The 19,843-nt window shown below is 39.4% G+C and overlaps 1 protein-coding gene across 3 annotated transcripts; it reads left to right on the forward strand.

The window, feature by feature from the left end:
• The first annotated feature begins 617 nt into the window (after positions 1–617).
• Positions 618–19,683, forward strand: LOC148335014 (unconventional myosin-Va-like). Of its 3 annotated transcripts, none has more exons than XM_088298489.1 (40): positions 618–1,142; positions 2,896–3,006; positions 3,524–3,695; positions 4,265–4,409; positions 4,480–4,636; positions 4,746–4,889; positions 4,979–5,060; positions 5,140–5,247; positions 5,684–5,790; positions 6,310–6,575; positions 6,670–6,751; positions 6,830–6,970; positions 7,421–7,546; positions 7,899–7,982; positions 8,261–8,383; positions 8,594–8,691; positions 8,762–8,848; positions 8,935–9,043; positions 9,121–9,332; positions 9,410–9,566; positions 10,054–10,293; positions 10,709–10,957; positions 11,376–11,469; positions 11,537–11,679; positions 11,781–11,879; positions 12,066–12,197; positions 12,283–12,339; positions 12,614–12,841; positions 12,932–12,999; positions 13,073–13,147; positions 13,588–13,786; positions 14,878–14,971; positions 16,066–16,203; positions 16,308–16,462; positions 16,738–16,827; positions 16,905–17,055; positions 17,126–17,408; positions 18,837–19,011; positions 19,084–19,164; positions 19,241–19,683. In XM_088298489.1, exons 1-40 carry the CDS (start codon positions 1,116–1,118, stop codon positions 19,391–19,393), a joined length of 5,442 nt encoding a protein of 1,813 aa, XP_088154615.1. In that variant the 5' UTR covers positions 618–1,115; the 3' UTR covers positions 19,394–19,683. The 3 variants fall into 3 exon arrangements, with proteins under 3 accessions (XP_088154615.1, XP_088154618.1, XP_088154616.1); XM_088298492.1 differs by lacking the exon at positions 618–1,142 and adding an exon at positions 1,383–1,609; XM_088298490.1 differs by lacking the exon at positions 618–1,142 and adding an exon at positions 1,579–1,730.
• The last annotated feature ends 160 nt before the right edge of the window (positions 19,684–19,843 follow it).

A 19,843-nucleotide genomic window follows, 5' to 3' on the forward strand; every position in this document is an offset into this window, starting at 1 on the left:
TTTAGGTGATTTACTTATCTTGTGTAGGACTATTTCTGTCGGTGAAATCCACCATATTTGACAATAATGTTAAACATGCTCAAACTAGAATGTCAGTGTAATGCTTGTTTCATTTAGGGCTTTCACAATTAAAGCGTTAACGAGTGATTTTTTTTTTAACTGTTAAATATTTTAACTCAGTTTGATTTACTTAAAAAATAATTTGAAATAATTTAGCTTATCTCCGAACAAAACACCCAGCTCAAGTTACCACTGGGCCCTGCAAACCAACACTGCTGGAGTGTGGTGCTTGTGGGCAGTTTTGAGAAATGTTCGGACGAAAAAATCCTGTAAAGATGTCTGTGTTTCGATCATATTAAAAAATTAAAAGCTATTAGAACAGTCTTTGAATTAAATATACTTCATATTTGGTGATTATGCATTAATTCCAATATATTATTCAAGTAAATATCTGTTACAAGCTTCACAAAAAACAGTTGTTGAAAAATGTTTAACCGCAATCAATGACGGATTTTTTTTTGTGAATAAGTGAAGGTCCTATTTAATTTTTAGGCCTTTAGGGACCATTTCAGTGTTTAGTTCCCCAATTGGCCACCAAGGGGCGCCTCAGTGGTGTTTTTTTTTTTGCTGATCAAGTGTGCAACATTGTTCACCTGCGTTTTAGCGTCAAATTAAAGAGGGATAAATATTTTAATTTCACAACTCTGATCTACCCACCTACGCGAAACCCTCTCTTTACTTTCCCGACAGTCAGGTTTATTCACTACAGTACTGTACGGTGACTTCAAACTGAAAGATGAATGGAACTACTTTGACCTGTGACGTGACGCTAAACGGTTTACCGTTTGGTTGGCAGTTCAAGCTACTTTACGACCAATCGCTAAATTTATTCAACACTTTTTTTTTTACCGTGTTGTATTTTCAATGGATATATTTCAACTACACCGCTGTTACCGCCACGATTTCAGTTCCAACCCGCCCCACACGCTTCCCATTACTTTGCAGTAAAGGCAAGGTGGAGGCTGCATGTCTCGACGGTGTCTCCGCAAATGGAGGCTGCTGTGCTGTTCGGAGACGAGTTGTGATAAGTTTGCTTTGAATTTTCACTCAACGTCATGGCAGGGTCAGAGCTTTATACCAAGGTAAGCTTACTTTTCCAAATGTATCATTCAACTGTCTTCTCTCACCAACGGTGCTTTCCCTGAACACCGACTAACCCGTCAAGTAAACGCATTCGGGGATATTGAATTATTCTTCTGTTTATTTTTATCCGTCGGACACTTAAAATAACTCCAGTGGAACTTTATACTGCGGATGACTGTTCTCATTTCAAGCGCGCAGTGCAGTGACGTCCTCTGCTTATGACGGTACTGAGATCATTTATGTTTCGAGGTTACGAACGGTGCGCGAAGAGCTAAAACTGCTCAAGAAAGTAAAGGGAACAATTTGAACAACAATGAAATACCAAGTCACTCACACGGTTGGGTTATCTGCCTGTCCAGCTAGACAGGAATCGATTGTGAATCAGTTTCACCTGCTTTGCAAATGAGATTGACATGTGGAAAATAGAGGTAGTTTGCAAGACAACTCTAAAGGAGTGGTTCTGCAGGTGATGACCACAGACAGTATCTGTCCTCATCCTTTTTATTTATTATTATTATTTTATTTGTATTTTTTTTTTGCGTTTTGCTTCTCACTTTTGCATTTGGCCAGTGCTCGCTCCTATCTAGGTAAGTCGACGGTATCTACAACCCACAGAAGTTGCTCAGGGAGTACTGTTCACCCAGGATGGAACGACAATACACACTGTGGCAAGGTTTTCTGTGTCTCCCAGCACAGTGATCGAGTATGGAGGAGATATCAGAAAGAAGGCCAGTACACCAAGTGATGTGGAAGGGGACAGAAGGAGGACAACAACCCAGCAGCGGGACCCCCCCCCCCCAAAGTACTGAAACAGCAAGATCAATTCCTTTGTTTTTGTTGTGTACTGGAGACATTCAATGTTCAAATTAAAATATAAGACAACTGTTTTTGATTGGCTTCACCAGACTGTCGCATTCTTCATTTGAAATGCTTTTCCAGGCCTTTACTGCAGCCTCGTTCGGTTCATGTTTCTTTCGGGTTTGTCTCAGACAGTCTCCTCTTTTGTAGGTAAAGTGAATGCTCTGTTAGGTTAAGGTCCAGCGAATGACTTTGCCAGTTTAAAAACCTTGTTTTTACCCCCCAAAAAAGTGTCGATAGATGTAAATAAAATGAAGTAAAATCTGGAATTATGAACTTTTGTGTGATATTCAGCAATTGATCGTAACCCCAAATGTCTTCATTATACAACTAAAATAATGGAATTGACCTTGCTGTTCCAATACATTTGGAGGAAAGTGTGTGTGTGTGTGCGTGTGTGTTCCATTGTACATGGATGAACTTGAGGAGCACTGCCAGAGCCAAGCAAAATGACCTCCAGCAGGCCCCCAATGTGGATGTTTCTGCTCAAGCGATCAGAAACTGTGTCCATGAAGCTGATATGATTGCCCGGTCCTTACAGCCCTTTTATTTTTGTTATTCAAATCAGTTCACAACATTAGCAAAGCTATGGGAACATTTCTTTTTTCATTTTGCCACATTACACTTCTGACATTTTTTTCAAGTAGTGATATTAGATGGTACTTCTGCTATTAACCTATTCCTAGTTTTTGCTCAAATCTGTGCAAAGTGTGAACACTTTAGTCTCGTTTTGACCGACATCCAAATTTGTCATAGGAACGGGATTTAGTGGTAACCCCATAGACTTTAGAAGCTCCTCACATTCTGTGATTGGCTGCTTTTGAATGTTCTTTGTAAATGGAATTAAGGTTGAATGGTTGTGACTTTGTTTTTTTTTGCATACTTGTCCACCAGCATGCCCGTGTATGGCTCCCAGATGCCATGGAAGTGTGGAAGTCAGCAAAGCTGGTCAAAGATTACGCTCCTGACAACCAGACGTTATTTCTCCTGCTAGATGATGGCACTGTAAGTCACAACGGATACGGAAAACGAGCACACACCCCTGTTGAAATTTTTTCTTTAGTTGCTGTAATAATAACTGTGTATCATAGATCATTAAAAAAATAGAATGTGACCAATTAACTGGAATTCAAATGAAATGTAACAATTTGATTTTTTTTTTATCCTCATAAAAATGTAGAATGAGATCTTCCTGGCTAAAGTGCCACAAATCATTGAATTAAAAAAAAAAAATTAAAGTTCAAGTATGTGTTCACTTCTACTGTATCGCCACTCAACTCGGAGAGTAATGAACAAAATGTACAAACAATGCATGCGCCATTGTAGCTTCTCGGGAGTAGAGCAGAGATGGGTGAACACAGTGGTTGCAGGAATTTGGGCCGAGTTGAGGCATGCAATTGGAGTGACTTAAGGCAAAGTTAGTTTGCGCAAGACTTTCTTGCTGTCTGCTTATGTTGTCTAATATTCATTCAGCCACCGTTTTAAGTTGTGAATTGCTCCTAACTATGTCTTGTGTGTATAGGAAGTGGAATACAAAGTAGACCCCCGGACAAACAACCTTCCACCATTAAGGAACCCCAACATCCTGGTGGGGGAAAATGACCTCACGGCTCTCAGCTACCTCAATGAACCGGCAGTCTTGCACAACATCAAAGTGCGCTTCATCGACTCCAAGCTGATTTACACGTACTGTGGTAAGCGGCGTCATCTTGTTTGACTCACATTATCTCTGTCACTGTAGACTTTGGAGTCCTGCTCGCTGTATGCTCTGACTTCAGCTGTATGATGATGATTACAGTGGGGCATGTTGCTCTTAAAGGAACATAAACAAGATTATTAGTTTTGTACTGTAGACTTCTTGCTGACTAACTAGTCACATTAATAAGAACACCTCCACAATCTAATGGGAATGAAAGGCTTATTTCAAAATGCTATCTTTACAATTAGTATATAAACAAATGAAACCCAATTTGGATTACACCCCCTCAAACAAAATGTTTAAATATTGAAAAAAAATATCTGTCAAAATGTCAATCCATGGGTGCCAAAATGTGGGTAAGCCTTATTTTACACATCGCCAAATTTTCTTTCTTTTTTTTTTTTTTGTTTAGACTAATTTCACCCGGTTGGGTGAAAGCACACATACCAATGCAGTTCCTGGATCTCATTTGATGCAATGGCTCATAAAGTTGTGTTTTGATAGATAATTCAAATGTGTAATAGTTTCATTTTGACTCACTGAAATCTTTTCCACCATAAACAGGCATTGTTCTTGTTGCCGTCAATCCATATGAGAGTCTGCCCATCTATGAAGCTGACATCATCCATGCCTACCGTGGGCAGGACATGGCCGACATGGACCCCCATATATTTGCAGTGGCTGAGGAAGCATACAAGCAAATGGCCAGGTGTTGTTCAAATTGAATCATTTGACCTATTACCACCCGACGTTTACGAATCTCTCGCATCTTTACGCAGAGACCAACAGAACCAGTCCATAATAGTGAGTGGTGAGTCAGGAGCCGGCAAAACCGTCTCTGCTAAGTATGCCATGCGGTATTTTGCTACGGTCAGCGGCACCTCTGGTGAGGCTGATATTGAGGAGAGAGTGCTGGCCTCCAATCCCATCATGGAGGTGATGTTTAGCAATGCAGAATATTTACATTTGAGCGTTGTCTTCTGTTAGGTAAATATTGACAATCTAATTATTAAGAGTCCTATATTTATCAATTTATTATATTTAGGCTCTTGGGAATGCCAAAACGACAAGAAATGACAACAGCAGTCGCTTTGGGAAATACATTGAAATCGGGTTTGATAAGAAGCATCGCATCATTGGGGCTCACATGAGGACATATTTACTGGAAAAATCAAGAGTTGTTTTTCAGGTACATTCCATGTTTTTCATGACTTTTTTTTCCCTGCAACATGAATGAATATACGCACATATGTAAATGCATGTCTGCTTTAACCACAGGCCCATGGAGAAAGGAACTATCATATATTTTATCAGCTCTGTGCCTCGTCACATTTACCGGAGTTTAAAACCTTCAAATTAGGTAAGAGGAATTTAGAAACATTTTGACTTGATTAGGATTTGTCTCAAAGAGTTTGCAATTGTTTGTGTACTTTGTCAAGGTGATGCAGATGACTTCCACTACACTAACCAGGGTCACAATCCAATTATTGATGGAGTGGATGATATGAAAGATATGTGCAACACGAGGAGGGCTTTCTCACTATTAGGTGAGTCTTTGTGGTTGGGGTGTGTGTGTGTGTGTGTGTGTGTGTGTGTGTGTGTGTGTGTGCGTGAGGGTGTGTGTTTGTTTTTATTCATTGCAGGGACATTTGACCTGAATACACGCAACACCGCAAGGACAATTTGAATTACGAGGACACAGCCCACGTGTGCATAAAGTACACCACTACAAATTTATTTGAAAATGCTGTTTCCTTTCAAAATCAATATTTTCTGTGGTTTTACTATATGACAAAAATATTCCCACAAATTTAATCCAGTGGTTGCAAATTTGATTTGTCAGTGTGTGTGCAGTATTTCATAGAGCAAAATCACATCTCATGTCCTGTATGCAATTCAGTTTGCCTTGCTGATATGTTTTTCTGTACTAAAAGGGATTATTGTTGCAGGGTTATGTACATATTTTCTGTCCTTTTTTTTTAGGAATCAGCGAAAGCCATCAGATGGAAATCTACCAGATCCTGGCAGCTCTTCTTCATTTTAGCAATGTGGAGGTGAACGATCATTCAGGGGACAGAAGCAGCATTTTGGTAAATTAAAAACAAACAAAAAGGATGTATAGGTGGTTATGTGGAGGTATTTTTTTTTAGGGAGGTTCAAGACCACTTCTTGTCAAAGATCTTTTGTTTATTTCTGACAAAAGTAAAAACAATGCAGAATTTAAGTTCAAAATAAAACTGACAGCTCTCTGAGTTTTAGTCTTTGTTCAAAATAAACTGAAGTGCAAAATAATGTACTGATAATAATTACAGCTGAAAAGTTGATCTCAATGTGTATTTCACATTAGGTGATACTGAAAAAAATGTTATGTTTTTTTGTTTGTTTTGTCTTTTTTTAAAACCTTTTCAAAATAAGAAAACATCACACGACTTAAAGGTAAAATACAAGGAAAAACTACGATTCATATTACAAAATTAACAGGCAGGTACCAAAAAGATTATCATCAATAATCAATACTTTGAAATAAGGCAAGAATTTTCCCGGTAGAGTATTGGTACTTGCCCATTGCCATTTTTAGTTTGCCTCTGTTTTTGCCTCATCTTTTTCAGCCAGACGATTTCCACTTGGTGGCGTTCTGTGAGCTGATGGGGGTGCCCTGTGAAGAAATGGCCCACTGGCTCTGCCACAGGAAACTCCAGACAACCACAGAAACATACGTCAAGGGTGTCCCCAAGATCAATGCGGTCAACGGCCGAGACGCACTCGCCAAACACATTTATGCTCGGCTCTTCGGCTGGATTGTTGGCTGTATAAATAATGTGCTCAAATCGGCAGTTAAACAACACTCGTTCATTGGTGTCCTGGACATTTATGGGTATGTTGTTATCATCTTGTTTTGCCGTTATTATTTTGGCACCAATACTTTGTTTTGTACTTAAGTGTTCTTTTCCCATTTATTCTTTCCCCAGATTTGAGACATTTCAAACTAATAGCTTTGAACAGTTTTGTATCAACTATGCTAATGAGAAGCTCCAGCAGCAATTCAACCTGGTACATTAATTGTTCGACATGCTTTATTTTCTAATCATAACTTTGCGAGTGAAACACTGTCTCCGTTTATGCCTCCAGCATGTCTTCAAACTAGAACAAGAAGAGTACATGAAAGAGGAGATTCCATGGACTCTGATTGATTTCTATGACAACCAACCATGCATCAATCTCATCGAGGCAAAGTTGGGCATCCTCGGCCTTCTGGATGAGGAGTGCAAAGTAAAATGCTGATTTGCTATTATAGATTATCTATTAGGCTTGCCATCAGTTCTCTTGTTTTCTGCATTACATGACGCGTCTTTTTTTTTCTTTAATGATTGATAGTAGTAACTTTGGTGAGGATACACACATTGTTATTGAAAAAAAATCTTCTTTTATAATGGGAGATTTCTTTCTAGAATTTGCTTTGTTGTGCAGAATTTAAATTTGTACTGCGAAATCAACCTCATTTTTCTGATTAGCAAATTTGGCAGCCGTAAAACAATATTTGCATAATTTAACAACTTCACATGTTGTACCATGCTCTTTATATTCTAACTTCTTTCTAGGAATGATTCTTTACCTCATTGAAGCTGCTAGTGTTTTTTTCACAACCTGTACAGGCTGAGCCTGATGTTGTTTTGAGTAAAAAGCAACGAGCTAATGGGTCACTTCTTCCTGTCTCCGTAGATGCCGCAAGGCTCTGATGGCACATGGTGTCAGAAAATGTACAACCACCTGTTGAAGCAGAACGCTCACTTTGATAAACCGAGGTTATCGAATAAAGCTTTCATCGTCCACCACTTTGCAGATAAGGTAGAGATAATGCTTAAGTTTTGCTATCTAAAAAAATGTTGAATGCATGAGATTTTCTTTTTGAAAAACACTTTCTATTCTGTCTTATTCCTGCGCACTTAAAATTGCGTTCCATGCACTGCGTCATTTCCCTTTGCAGGGTAAAGAGTTTTGAAATGGAAGCATAGATGACTCACATGTTCTCATGAAGTGTTTATGAAAGAAGTGCATTCAGTTTTCTTTCCAAAGCCAACATTTACTTCTTTCACCACAACATCAGTTGTACTGTATTAGCGGCACAGTTTAGTCAGACAGCTTCAGCATGGTGATTATGACCTTTGCTCATTTTCCCCCTCATTATTTTGTGCCATAGGTGGAGTACCAGTGTGACGGTTTCCTGGAGAAAAACAAGGACACAGTCAGTGAGGAGCAAATACACGTGTTACAAAAAAGCAAGGTGAAATAATTTGTTACCAATTTTTTGTCGTACAGTACAACCGAATTTCCTTTTATAGTCATGGACATCATTTAAAGGAAGTCTTTGTCAGTACCCATTCAACTTAGAATCCATTTGGAAATTCATACTTCATGTTATTATGCGCACACACCCTGGAATTGTTGTCCCCTATTCTATTGGAGGAAATGATGCACATTTCATTTTGTATTGTACACTAAAGCCAAAATAATGCCACCTGGTGGCCACTGATGTAAATGACTCCTCACGTCTGTTCTCAGTTCGATTTCTTGCTGAAGTTGTTTGTGGGAACTGAAAAGGCCACAAGCTCCACCAACAGCACCAGCATTGCGGGAAGATCTGGCCAGTCACAGAGAGGTAATAAGAAGACTGTGGGACTGCAGGTGAGGTCAGAAACGGGTGATCACGACAATTTTAACTTTAGTGGTTTTGATAAAGCATAATCACAGTCCCTCTGTTACTGCAACGAAATAGTCCTTGTTCATGAAACATTTCTAAAGTGGTTGCTTTTGTTAGGCAGAATAAAATATTTATAATTGCAGTTTGTGATATTTGTCTTTTATTCTATTTATTGTTCATCACCTCCATTACAGTTTCGACAGTCTCTACATTTGCTGATGGACACGCTCAATGCTACGACGCCTCACTATGTACGTTGCATTAAACCAAACGACCATAAAGTGCCATTCAGGTAAAGGAGAAGGTGATGATTTTACTCTCATCACTCTCTGGTTTGATGAACATTGTTCTATTTAATAAAGCTTGGACCCTTTGAGGGCAGTGCAGCAGCTGCGAGCATGTGGCATCCTGGAAACAATCCGAATCTCGGCAGCTGGATTCCCTTCCAGGTAGCATCTCAGCGGGCTCCGCTGTGAAAATGAAGGTTGAATATACAATAATGTTTAGACCTACAGTATATTTATGAATGTTGCAGATGGACCTATCAGGAATTTTTCTGTCGTTACCGGGTTCTCATGAAGCAAAAAGATGTCCTTGCTGATGTAAAACAGACCTGCCAAAATCTCCTAAAAAAGCTCATTCAGGTGTGAATTATAAGCAGGACCTCACTTGCAACTACAGTATGTCTATATTGATTATTTTATCGTGGTTTTGTTCTCAGGACCAGAATATGTATCAATGTGGCAAAAACAAGATCTTCTTCAGAGCTGGCCAGGTGGCCTACTTGGAAAAGCTGCGTTCCGAGCAGCTCCGAAGAGCTTGTGTCAGCATCCAGAAGACTATCCGCTGTTGGCTGGCACGTAAAAAATACCAGAGGATGAAGCGTTCTGCTATCACCATTCAGAGACATGTGCGGGGTCACCAGGCACGCTGGTGAGCAGACTCATTCACAAATGGCAGAAAAATCCAATTTGACATGACACGTTACAAATGCGTCCCCTTCCCTTCAGTTATGTTCGTTTTCTGCGGAGAACACAAGCTGCTGTTGTCGTTCAACGTAATGTTCGAATGTGGGCGGCCAGAAGACGCTACCAAAAGTTGCGCTCTGCATCTGTCGTCATTCAGTGCTTCTTCAGGGCTTATGCAGCTAGAAAGCTGTACTATAAGGTAACATCAGCAATTATTCATTGTTAAGCTATTGATGCATCTTTCTCAAAATATGATGCGGCCTGAAAGTTGATCATAACCGACTGGGAAATGAGACCCGCCCGTGTGAGAGTCTTTGCGCCAAACTCAAGCATATTACTGTGACTTATGTATGAAGTATCAATGGTCAATATGTTTTCGTTCTTGCTGCATTCTTCATCAATGGAGGAACTGCTAATCACACACTGTATGTCAGCCAGCTTCCGATGTCACGGGCTCAGCTGACAGCCGAGTCATTTGGGGCCAAAGGTCAAAACAAACAACAACCCCACCCTCCAGCCCTTGTTTCAAATCCCTGCGATTACCCGTAATTTGCCAAAAATTGCTCCTCAAAATTTGTAATTTGTTCCTTAAATTAAGTCATTAATGAGAAAAAAAATTGCATCTCAAAGAAAAAAAAGTTATATTTAGCCTTGAATTAATGTTTCAATGTTGTATCTCTTTACAGATGTTGTATGAGCAAAAGGCTTTGGTCATCCAAAAGTGGATGAAAGGCTGGATGGCCAGACGGCATTATCAACGTGCCCGGGCAGACATCATCCTGCTGCAGTGCTGTGTGCGTCGCCTATTGGCCAAACGGGAGTTAAAGAAGCTCAAAGTTGAGGCGCGCTCTGTGGAGCATCTCAAGAATCTCAACGTTGGCATGGAGAACAAAATTATGCAGTTGCAACACAAAATTGATGAGCAGGTGAGAGAATTTTGTTCATTGTGTGCATTCTTGTGCAAGGCGTATGCTGTTTTAATGCCTTGCTCAATGGCACCTCAGCAATTCTAAGGAAGTGAGCCGGTATCTCAACCTTCATCGGTCTTTGTGTCCTTTTTATAGACTATTTAATCTCATTGCATGTTGGAATTTTCAGAAATGACTCATACTAATACAATTAAGTGCATGAAATTATTAGGAATGCGGAAATTGATTGATTTCCATTTTTTTTATATTAGCACCCTGCTTGTTGTTAAATGTGTGTGTGTGTGAATGTATGTGAGAGAGCGCTATGGATGTCAACCATGAGAAAAGCGGACAACTTTAAACCTTCAAACATTGTGTAGCTGGGCGTAGTCGCCGCATCACATGCACACCATGTGTTCGCATGCCCCCACAGCACAAAGACGTCAGAGAGCTCGGCGAGAGACTGAATGCCGCGGCCAAGACCCAAGATGTGGAGAGAGAGCGACACAGCAAAGAGATAGAAAATCTTCAGCGATCCGAGCAGAAGGCCCGAGCCAAGGCAGAGAGGCTCCCCTCACTCATGGAGCAGCTCTCCTTTCTTCAGCGGGAGCTGGAGAACACTCGTAGTGAGAAGGAAATCTTGAAAGATCAGAATAACGTCTACAAGGAGCAGACGCTACAGGCGAGCTTCGTTATTTTCTCTTATTTTATTTTATTTTATTATAGTTTGTCTTGATGGATTTGTCATGTTGTGTCCTCAAAGGTCAGTGTTGAGTACTGTGTGCTTTGCTACGATTTTGTTGGATGCACGTGTTAATTGCTTATTATTTAACCAGACTTACATGCTTAACAACAACAATACACAACTACTACTACTAAAATAAAGAATAAGACATGGAAATAAAAGGAATTTTGCCAGAGGATTTTCACAAATCAGCAACTTGTCGTAGCTCACCGTTAAGATTCATCTAAGGGAACTCTGGCTTGTGCAACAACAAAAACAGTAGTGTAGTATTAGTAATATGATTATTGTTTCATACATTTTTGTCATGTCTTGTGAGTGACTATTTTTAACATTCTAACTCAATATTTCCCATCAGGTGGTAGAGGAGCTAAATATGAAGAATGGCTTGCTGAATGATGAAAAGGGCAATCTTAACAAACTTATCCTGGAGCAAAAACAACAGTTAACAGGTAAAATGCAAACTCAAGTTTCACCGTGTTTCTAAATGACCAAAATCCACCATAATGATTTTCTCAGAGATTAAAGGCCAAGTGCAAAACACTGAAAAACTACAGAAAGAGTTAACGGAAGAGCGCTCCCGGTACCAGAACCTGCTGAGTGAACACCTGCACCTACAAGAGCTGCATAAAGACTTGAAGGAGGAACTGGAACTTAGGCTGGTCAGGCAGTTTTTTTCCCCCTTCATTTCTTTGACTGTTTTCTTTCTCACGATGGACCAAATTTAGTCAACTTTGTCTCCTCTTTTTTTTTTTATTGACAGACTCCAAGCAAGAGGTCAGAATCCAACTACACCAGAAACTTGACTGAATGCAGTCCGATTGGCTCTACTAATGGACAGGGCAGCTCCGTAGACAAAGTGGTAATTTGCTAAATAAGACAATAACATATCTCGTGTAACCCATCATGTTTCTCACTTTTAGATTTGATTAGATCGTAAAGAAACTATCTGAAAATTCTTTAAACCCAATGACTGCCTCAAGTGTGGAGACATGGACATTGGATGTTGCGTACTTAGGCTGCACTACTGATTTCTGTGTTATTTTAGGCTGAGACCCCCTCCACTGTAGACCTGCCGCTCATTCTCAAGCTCCAGAGAAGAGTGAGAGAACTAGAGAGAGACAAACAATCCCTACAACGCCAGTTGGACGAGAAGGAAACCCAAGAGGAAGAATCCAAGGTATGGCCCTCCGCACTTAGAGTTATAAGGAATACGTTCAGATGCATTGTTGCTACTTTGATTGTTGGTGAATTTCTGAACAAAGGATGCGGAGGAGGAGATAACTGTTGGCAGAGCAGAACTGGATTTGGAAACGCTTAAGGTATAACACTGAATAAATGTCCCAATTAATAACTCATTGACTGCCATTGACGGCTAAAGACGTCAAAGAAACATTTGATTACTTGGCCGGTAGTGAATAAGTTTAGGAAGGTCTTAAGCAAATGTTTATTGTATCAACATTTTTAACACAAGATAATAATGCTGATAATGATCATAATAATAAAAATGATAAAAATAACAATGATGACAGAAGCACAGTTACGGTATGTCCTGTCCAGTTTCATGCATTTTGTTAATGAAATGATTTCTTTTAGCGTCAGGAGCTGGAGTCGGAGAATAAGAAGTTGAAGCAGGACTTGAGTGAATTGCGCAAGTCTTTAACCAATGAGAACAGTGAGCTGCTGCCCCCGCCTGTGGGCTCCACGACATACAACGTGCTGCTGGACCAACTCACCTCTTCTAACGAGGAGCTGGAATTGCGAAAAGAGGAAGTGCTTCTTCTTCAGTCGCACATAGTCCGCCAAGAGGCTATGAAATACAAGGTCACATTGAAATACTACAATTGGAATATTTCTTATTTCTTTGAATGATTTTTATATTGAGGTAATATTTTCTATAAACTCCCCATCCAGGACTCTGCACTCGGAGAGGGTGTGAATTTAGACCTCAGTGATGTTCCCTCTTTTCAAGATATTGACAGGTAAAAACCCAGATATCCTAATCTTCATTTAAATGTTAATAAACAAGTGTCCTTTCTGATGTTTACCTGGCAGGTCTACTGACATCCATACGTTGAATGAAGATGGAGAGCTGTGGCTGGCTTACGAGGGCTTGAAGGAGACAAACAGGTGTTTCTTTTTATTTTTTTTTATTTATTTTTTTTTATAAACTTGATCAAACAACAAAGTACATTATGCATCATAGCTGCATTTAATGCTAATCTGTATCAGAATTTTTACAAATATTAAAACATACTTTATAGGTATCGAGGTCTGACTGTCCACCGACCCCCAATTAATTTAAATATGGATAACCTGCACATTACTCCACTGTATTAAATTGAATTATCTTACTTATTCAAGCATTATCAGTATTTTAACTTGCGCTGGCAGTTATGCAATGCCACATTTGGAAGAGGCCTCAATCCAATCTGTAGATATCAGATTCCGGGCATGTTTTTTGTTTTCCATGTATCATATCTGCCTTGTGCTACTTCAGAGCAAAAAAAAAAAAGAAAAACGTCACTTGAAGTATCTGATGTAACTCAACGCTATGACTTGAACCGCAGGCTTCTGGAGTGCCAAATGCAAAAGCTGCAAAGGCAGCACAGTGAAAGGTATGAGAAACTGCTGGAGGAGGTGAACACGCTCAAGCAAGCAAAGGAGCAGCAGCAGAAGCTGTTGGCTCAGACTTTGCTCCTGCCTGAAGACGCTCGCATTGACGCGGGCCTGGAGCTCGAAATTACTCGGCTCACTCACGAAAATCTGGTGGGTTTACCAGCTGGCTCTTGACAACCTGCAGATCTGTCACGATGCCTTTTACAACGGTGTTATTAATAAATAATATCGGGCGTAATGGCGTACATTAGGGCTGTGCAATGAATCGAAATTCAATTATGATTATTAAACCTCAACAATTACAAAATTGGCATAATCGTAAAAAATATTAGAATATACAGTAGTATTGTATGTATAACATTGTTATTTTACAATGTCTAATTATGTAGTTAGTGTGCTGGAGTTCAAAATGAGCATTCTATTGAAATTGTTTATTAAATTGTTACAACAGTTCTATGGCAATTTGAAGTGTAGCAAGTAAACTAATGCAGTTTCTTTATACAAGGAAACCAGACTTGATTTATACATTATTATTCATACATTTCCACCTTTTTTTAAACTTTAAAATAACTGGTTTTATAAACAACCCAATCCAAAAGAAACGTACAAAATTATGTTGTTTCAAAGAATTTAATTTGTCTTATTGTTTACGTTAAACATTTTTTTTTTGTCCCCCCCCCCCCAAAAAAAAAAAAATTGTTTAAATAATCGTGATTTCAATTATTACTAAAATAATCGGGATTACATTTTTTTTCATCGAGCAGCCCTAGAGTACATGCACAACGGACAAAAATCGGAACTGTGAGAGCCAAATGTAAGACTCTCTAAAAGATGTTACGGTTTCTTGGAAGAAAATAATGTTCAGTTTTCGTTAGACAGTTTTTAAACCTTGTTTATTCCTGTCAAATTGTGGACAACCGCAAGGTAATTTATGCGTACTAAGAAAGTACAATTAACAGTGTACACCTACCCGCGAACCATTTCTAAAATATAAAAATCATGCATCTTTTTCTATGATGCCATGTAGTGTGACACAATCACAAAGACCGATGTGTAGGTAAGGCTACCTAATCCTGTGGCCACTTCGTGTAAACAGTGATCCAAACAGGAAATAAAATATCCACTAAGTAAACCTATTTTTTCAATATTTGTATTTCTTAAGTCTCTTTTGTTTTAGAGCTGGGTGTGTATGGAAGTGGTGTTTACCCTGCCTCTAATCCAGTATGTCTACATATTTGCAGGAGCTCATGGAGCAACAGGACAAACAAGACAAGACTATTGTCATTTTGAAAAAAGACCTGCAGCTGTACATGAAAAAAGTAGAAGAGTTTCAAGGTAATCTCATCAAACTAAAAGCCACGGGCTGTTATAGCACTCATCAGTTTTGGAATGCTCCTCAGGCGCGCAGTTATGTCATTGCTGTCACGTTATTACAGTCATTTTGCATCTTGCATAGTAAATGTTAAAAAAAAAGTATCTTCCAAAATCAATTCAAAACGAAGCATTTTATGTCCATCTGCACTGTGATGTGTTGCGCTAAATACAGTAAAAATAGTTTTTCTCCAGTTGTCGCCTTGGATTATTATTATTATTACTTTTCAAGATGCATTTGTATGATAACCGATAATCACTGCACATTCAAACTGAAAAATGACAAAGTTGGGACACGGCAGTAGGTCGTGTTTCAGGTGTCTTTATTGAGCCGAGGCTCCCATTTTATTACATTCCAAGAAACAAAAAGGTCACAAAAATTATGAATGATGACTTTCAATTTATTTATCAGTGTGAGCACAAATCTGATATGCTCGTTGGAAGCTATGCCTTGAGTGACTCGTGCAGATTTTTGGAATGTGCCATACGTGCGGCCACTAGGGCTGGTTATTTATTCAAATTTCCAAAATCAATTTGATTGACTTTAATTGATTTTGGATTAAATCTACCTTTTCGCGCAGTATCAATTTTACTTTCGTATGGAAGCCTTTCTCAGAAGAACAAATACTGCAATTAGTACACTCTGCTTGCCGTGACTAGGTGCATTAGTAAAAATATTAACATTTACATTAAGAATTGAAGCCAATACAGTTACATTAATCATGTACGTTTTTTTTTATCATGACCTGATTCAAAAAAATAAATAAATAAATAATACATCTGCCTTTGTTGGCGCAGACTTCACTGCTTCCGCCATTTTGTTTTGATACTCTAGTTTCGCTTGGTGACAAGATCTCACGTGAAGTCATGTCAGTTCATTGGGAAAAAGGCATTATTAAAAGTATCGATGTAAGCTTTTATGAAGCGATATCGGGCTATGAAAAGGAAAATCGACTAAAATCGAAATATTGTTTTCGTAACCACGGGGAGTAAATAGTTCAAGCCATCACGTGCTTCACTGCTCTATACTAATTGTGATTCTTAATGGTCCCCTCAAGCTCTCCAAAGGAAAACATCCATTGGGACAAATTCTCTTGCCAAAGCAGTGAGCATACCTCGCAAGGAGAGAGAGTACCAGGGAATGTTGGAGTACAAAGAGGGTGAAGAGTGCCGTCTAGTTAAAAGTCTGGTTTTAGGTATGACCAAACTATCTTGCTTGAATGATTGATTGTTTCAAGCTCCATGTTGACATGTGAGAATGCCGAGCCTGATGGTGTTGCCTCGGAACTGTTCATTTCAGACCTGAAGGCCCGTGGCGTCGCCGTCAGCTTCCTTCCTGGCCTTCCTGCATACATCATCTTCATGTGCCTGCGATACGCTGACAGGGTTAATGATGATCAGCGAGCAAGCACACTGCTCAATTCCGTGCTCTGCAGCATCAAAGGAGTCATTAAGGTTCAGTATAAAGTCAACCGGTTGCACTCAATGTTCACTTCATTAAGTACGCATGTTCTTATAATGCAGGACCTTTTTAGCTCCAGAACTGATACTTCATCATAAGAAACATGAATCTTTTTGATCCCTTAATGTTTATTACAAGATATGCATTACAGGCTGAAAATATTTTGTCCCTCTGTTCTCTCTTTCTGTGGTATTTTTTGAGGTATCTGTCTGTGCTCATACCTGTATGTGACACTATTGATTGTATAGTTTTTGTGTTGTTGCTATAGAAGCGAGGAAAGGATTTTGACGTGTCGTCTTTCTGGTTATCCAACACTAGTCGACTACTTCACTGTCTGAAGCAATATAGTGGTGACGAAGTAAGTACGAGCCCATTCTGAGACGACAAAGTTACACCTAGGCGCGCGTGACTATTTCTGCAAAACCTCTTTTGCAGACGTTCAAGATGCATAACACTGCGAAGCAGAACGAGCATTGTCTGACCAACTTTGAACTGACGGAGTACCAGAATGTTTTTGCTGACCTAGCCGTCCAAATTTACCGCCAGCTCATTAAAAGCATGGAGGACACTCTGCAGCCCCTCATAGGTGACGTCTACAATCCCACATGCATGTTTGCATCAATCCAAAGTTGTCTGACCGAGTTTTTCATGTGCAGTTTCAAGCATGTTGGAGCATGAGACAATCCAGGGAGTTCTGGGCTCCAAACCGACAGGTCTGAGGAAAAAGAGCGCTAGTTCCCCAGAGGAAGACGCGGTTACGGTGGAAGTCCTCCTGCAGCAACTTGGGCTCTGGCACACCACCATGATGCGACATGGGATGGACTCTGGCCTCATTAAACAGGTGGTCCGGCAGCAGTTTTACATCATTTGTGCTGTCACCCTGAACCACCTGCTGCTCAGGAAGGACATGTGTTCATGGAGCAAAGGGCTGCAGATCAGGTAGTGGCCGGTTGCTTTTATCTGCTGATATTTTACTTAAGAACATTATAGAGCCAAGCTGATATTGTATTTGTCAGGGCTGCGCATGGACAGGCCTTTCTGTGACATGCGTAAACTCATAGACGACAATGAGGCACTCGAAAGGGACTGCAACTAGTGGACTAACCAGACGAGCGTATAGCAGCTAGCAAACCGCATGTTGCAATAGTGCCAAATGACTCCTGATGCAAACGAAGGCCTATTATTTTTTTTCTTCGTCCCAAAAAAAAAAATAAAATTGGGAACTGTTTAATGCTATCTTTCGATAAATGAATAATACATCATTCTCAGCCTTTTCACATTCGTTCAGCAATTAACTTCAGATGTGTATAATGCACATATTTAAAAACTAATTTCACGATTCACTTCATAGGGTCACAGCGGTTTGTAAAAAGCGCTCAAATTAACTCCATTGTATTCACTCAATTAACTTTTGGCATTAATTGTACTTGCAGAGCAGTTTTATTTATGTTAAGAAGAAACAGTACTTTTACTCTGCTACATTGAGCTCGCTACTTTTTTTTTTTTTAATCAGTCAATTATTGCTTGCCGTGATCTATTTAGTTTTGGTTCATCAGAGAGACTTCATCCTCAAGTGCTCACTACAATCAAAAGGCGGCAGGCAGTCATATGATCGCACACAACGTTTTCATGGAGCCATTAAAGTGACTTGTAAATTTTCCTCTCCTCTCAAAAGTATATTTGTCCGTTCATTTTCCGAAACGCTTGCCGTTATATATTTTTAAATTCAACTGGATACAGGTCACATTAATGGCTGGAGGAAATCTGAAATTATTTTGTCCTTGTTTATTATTTCTTTTGCATCCCAAAAATATGCCATTTGAACAGGGGTGTGTAGACTTTTTATATCCACTCTCCCCTTGACCTGGTGAGAAAATTGTGCTGTTTAACAAGTGGAAACAAAATAGCACAAGAACATTTCTTGGGGGGTGAATTTGCCTTTATTTGTTAATTTTTAACGATTTTTTTTTTATCACGGCATTTCATTTGTTTCATGAAAAAGTGATATTTTCCAGAAATATTTGAATTTTCACGTTCATTTTAACGGTAGTTAGTTAATTTTATTTCATCTGACATTCATGCTCTGAGAAAAAATGAAATAAAGTTACTCAGTACTTGAGTAGCATCACTCAGTACTTTTTTTTTTTTACTCTTACTCAATTAATTATTTGGAGGGGGTGGGGGGCTACTTCTTCATTTTACTTGAGTCACATTATCCTAAAGTGACAGTACACTTACTCCAGTAGCATTTACTTACTCAAGCCACCTGGACACAATATCGACAATAGTTTGCAATTAATGTCTGACCTATTATGTGCGCACAGTAGCACACACCCTGACCTGTTTCCTGGCTGCCTTTGTGAGCAGGTACAATGTGTGGCAGCTGGAGGAGTGGCTGGTGGAGAGGGAAATGGCCAGCTGTGGCGCCAAAGAAATGCTGGAACCTCTTGTACAGGCCGCACAGCTGTTGCAGGTCAAGAAGAAGACTGAGGCAGACGCTCAGGCTATTTGCAACATGTGCACGGGCCTCACGACTGCACAGGTCTATCATCCGCCCATGTTTATCAAGTCATAGGTCACTCTTGTTTTAATCATTTTGCGTTCTTCACCGCAGATTGTTAAAGTGTTGACGCTCTACACACCGGTGATTGAATTTGAAGAGCGCGTGACAACCACGTTCATTGCGACCATTAAAGTGAGTTGTTATGAGGGAAACGTGTGCTCTTTTACGATCCTCAAATTATTAACCCGTTCAATTTTGGACCTTATAGGACATATTGAAAGACAGAGAGGAGTCGTCCACACTGATGATGGATGCTAAGAAAATCTTTTCAGTAACTCTTTCCTTCTCACCCTCCTCTGTGGCCCTGGAGACCATCCAGATCCCTGCTAGCCTAAATCTGGACTTTCTCATCCGCATCTAAAACCAGACTTTGACTGTGTGCTGTTGTTTATCATGTGCAGTTTCATCATAATTTGTACCTAACATTTGTATTATATTACTAGGCAAATATAAAAGGTCTGTTAAAGGAAATATGTGCAGGGGACTTGACAGTATATGTTTTATGGACAAGCAAGAAATAATAAATAATATAATTATGGATATTACATAATTTTGTAAAGGATGGAAAGTGAAGTAATTGAAGTGTTGAATATGACAACTAATTTTCGAGTATATAAAAAAAAGATTTTTTAAAAACATTTTTTAAAAGACTGTCTGGCATTCTGACGATTGTTGTTCTCACGCTGTAATTTTTTAAAATGTCATTACAAGCATTACTTTATAAATCAAGTCATTCATCCAGGAAATGAACATGACAAATGTTATCAGACAGGTTTGTACACTACTCCAAAACTCAATCTGCTGGTCTATT

Source organism: Idiotropiscis lumnitzeri, chromosome 6, assembly GCF_059441095.1.
Source record: "Idiotropiscis lumnitzeri isolate Australia: NSW breed Sydney's pygmy pipehorse chromosome 6, RoL_Ilum_1.0, whole genome shotgun sequence".
Classification (NCBI taxonomy): Eukaryota; Metazoa; Chordata; class Actinopteri; order Syngnathiformes; family Syngnathidae; genus Idiotropiscis; species Idiotropiscis lumnitzeri.

Bases quoted from the DNA above. Each gene is read 5' to 3' on its own strand.
- LOC148335014 (XM_088298489.1), top strand. From the start codon at position 1,116: ATGGCAGGGTCAGAGCTTTATACCAAG. The intron at 7,983-8,260 runs GTGAAATAATTT...GTCTGTTCTCAG, and splicing joins ACGTGTTACAAAAAAGCAAG to TTCGATTTCTTGCTGAAGTT. The intron at 19,165-19,240 runs GTGAGTTGTTAT...TGGACCTTATAG, and splicing joins CGTTCATTGCGACCATTAAA to GACATATTGAAAGACAGAGA.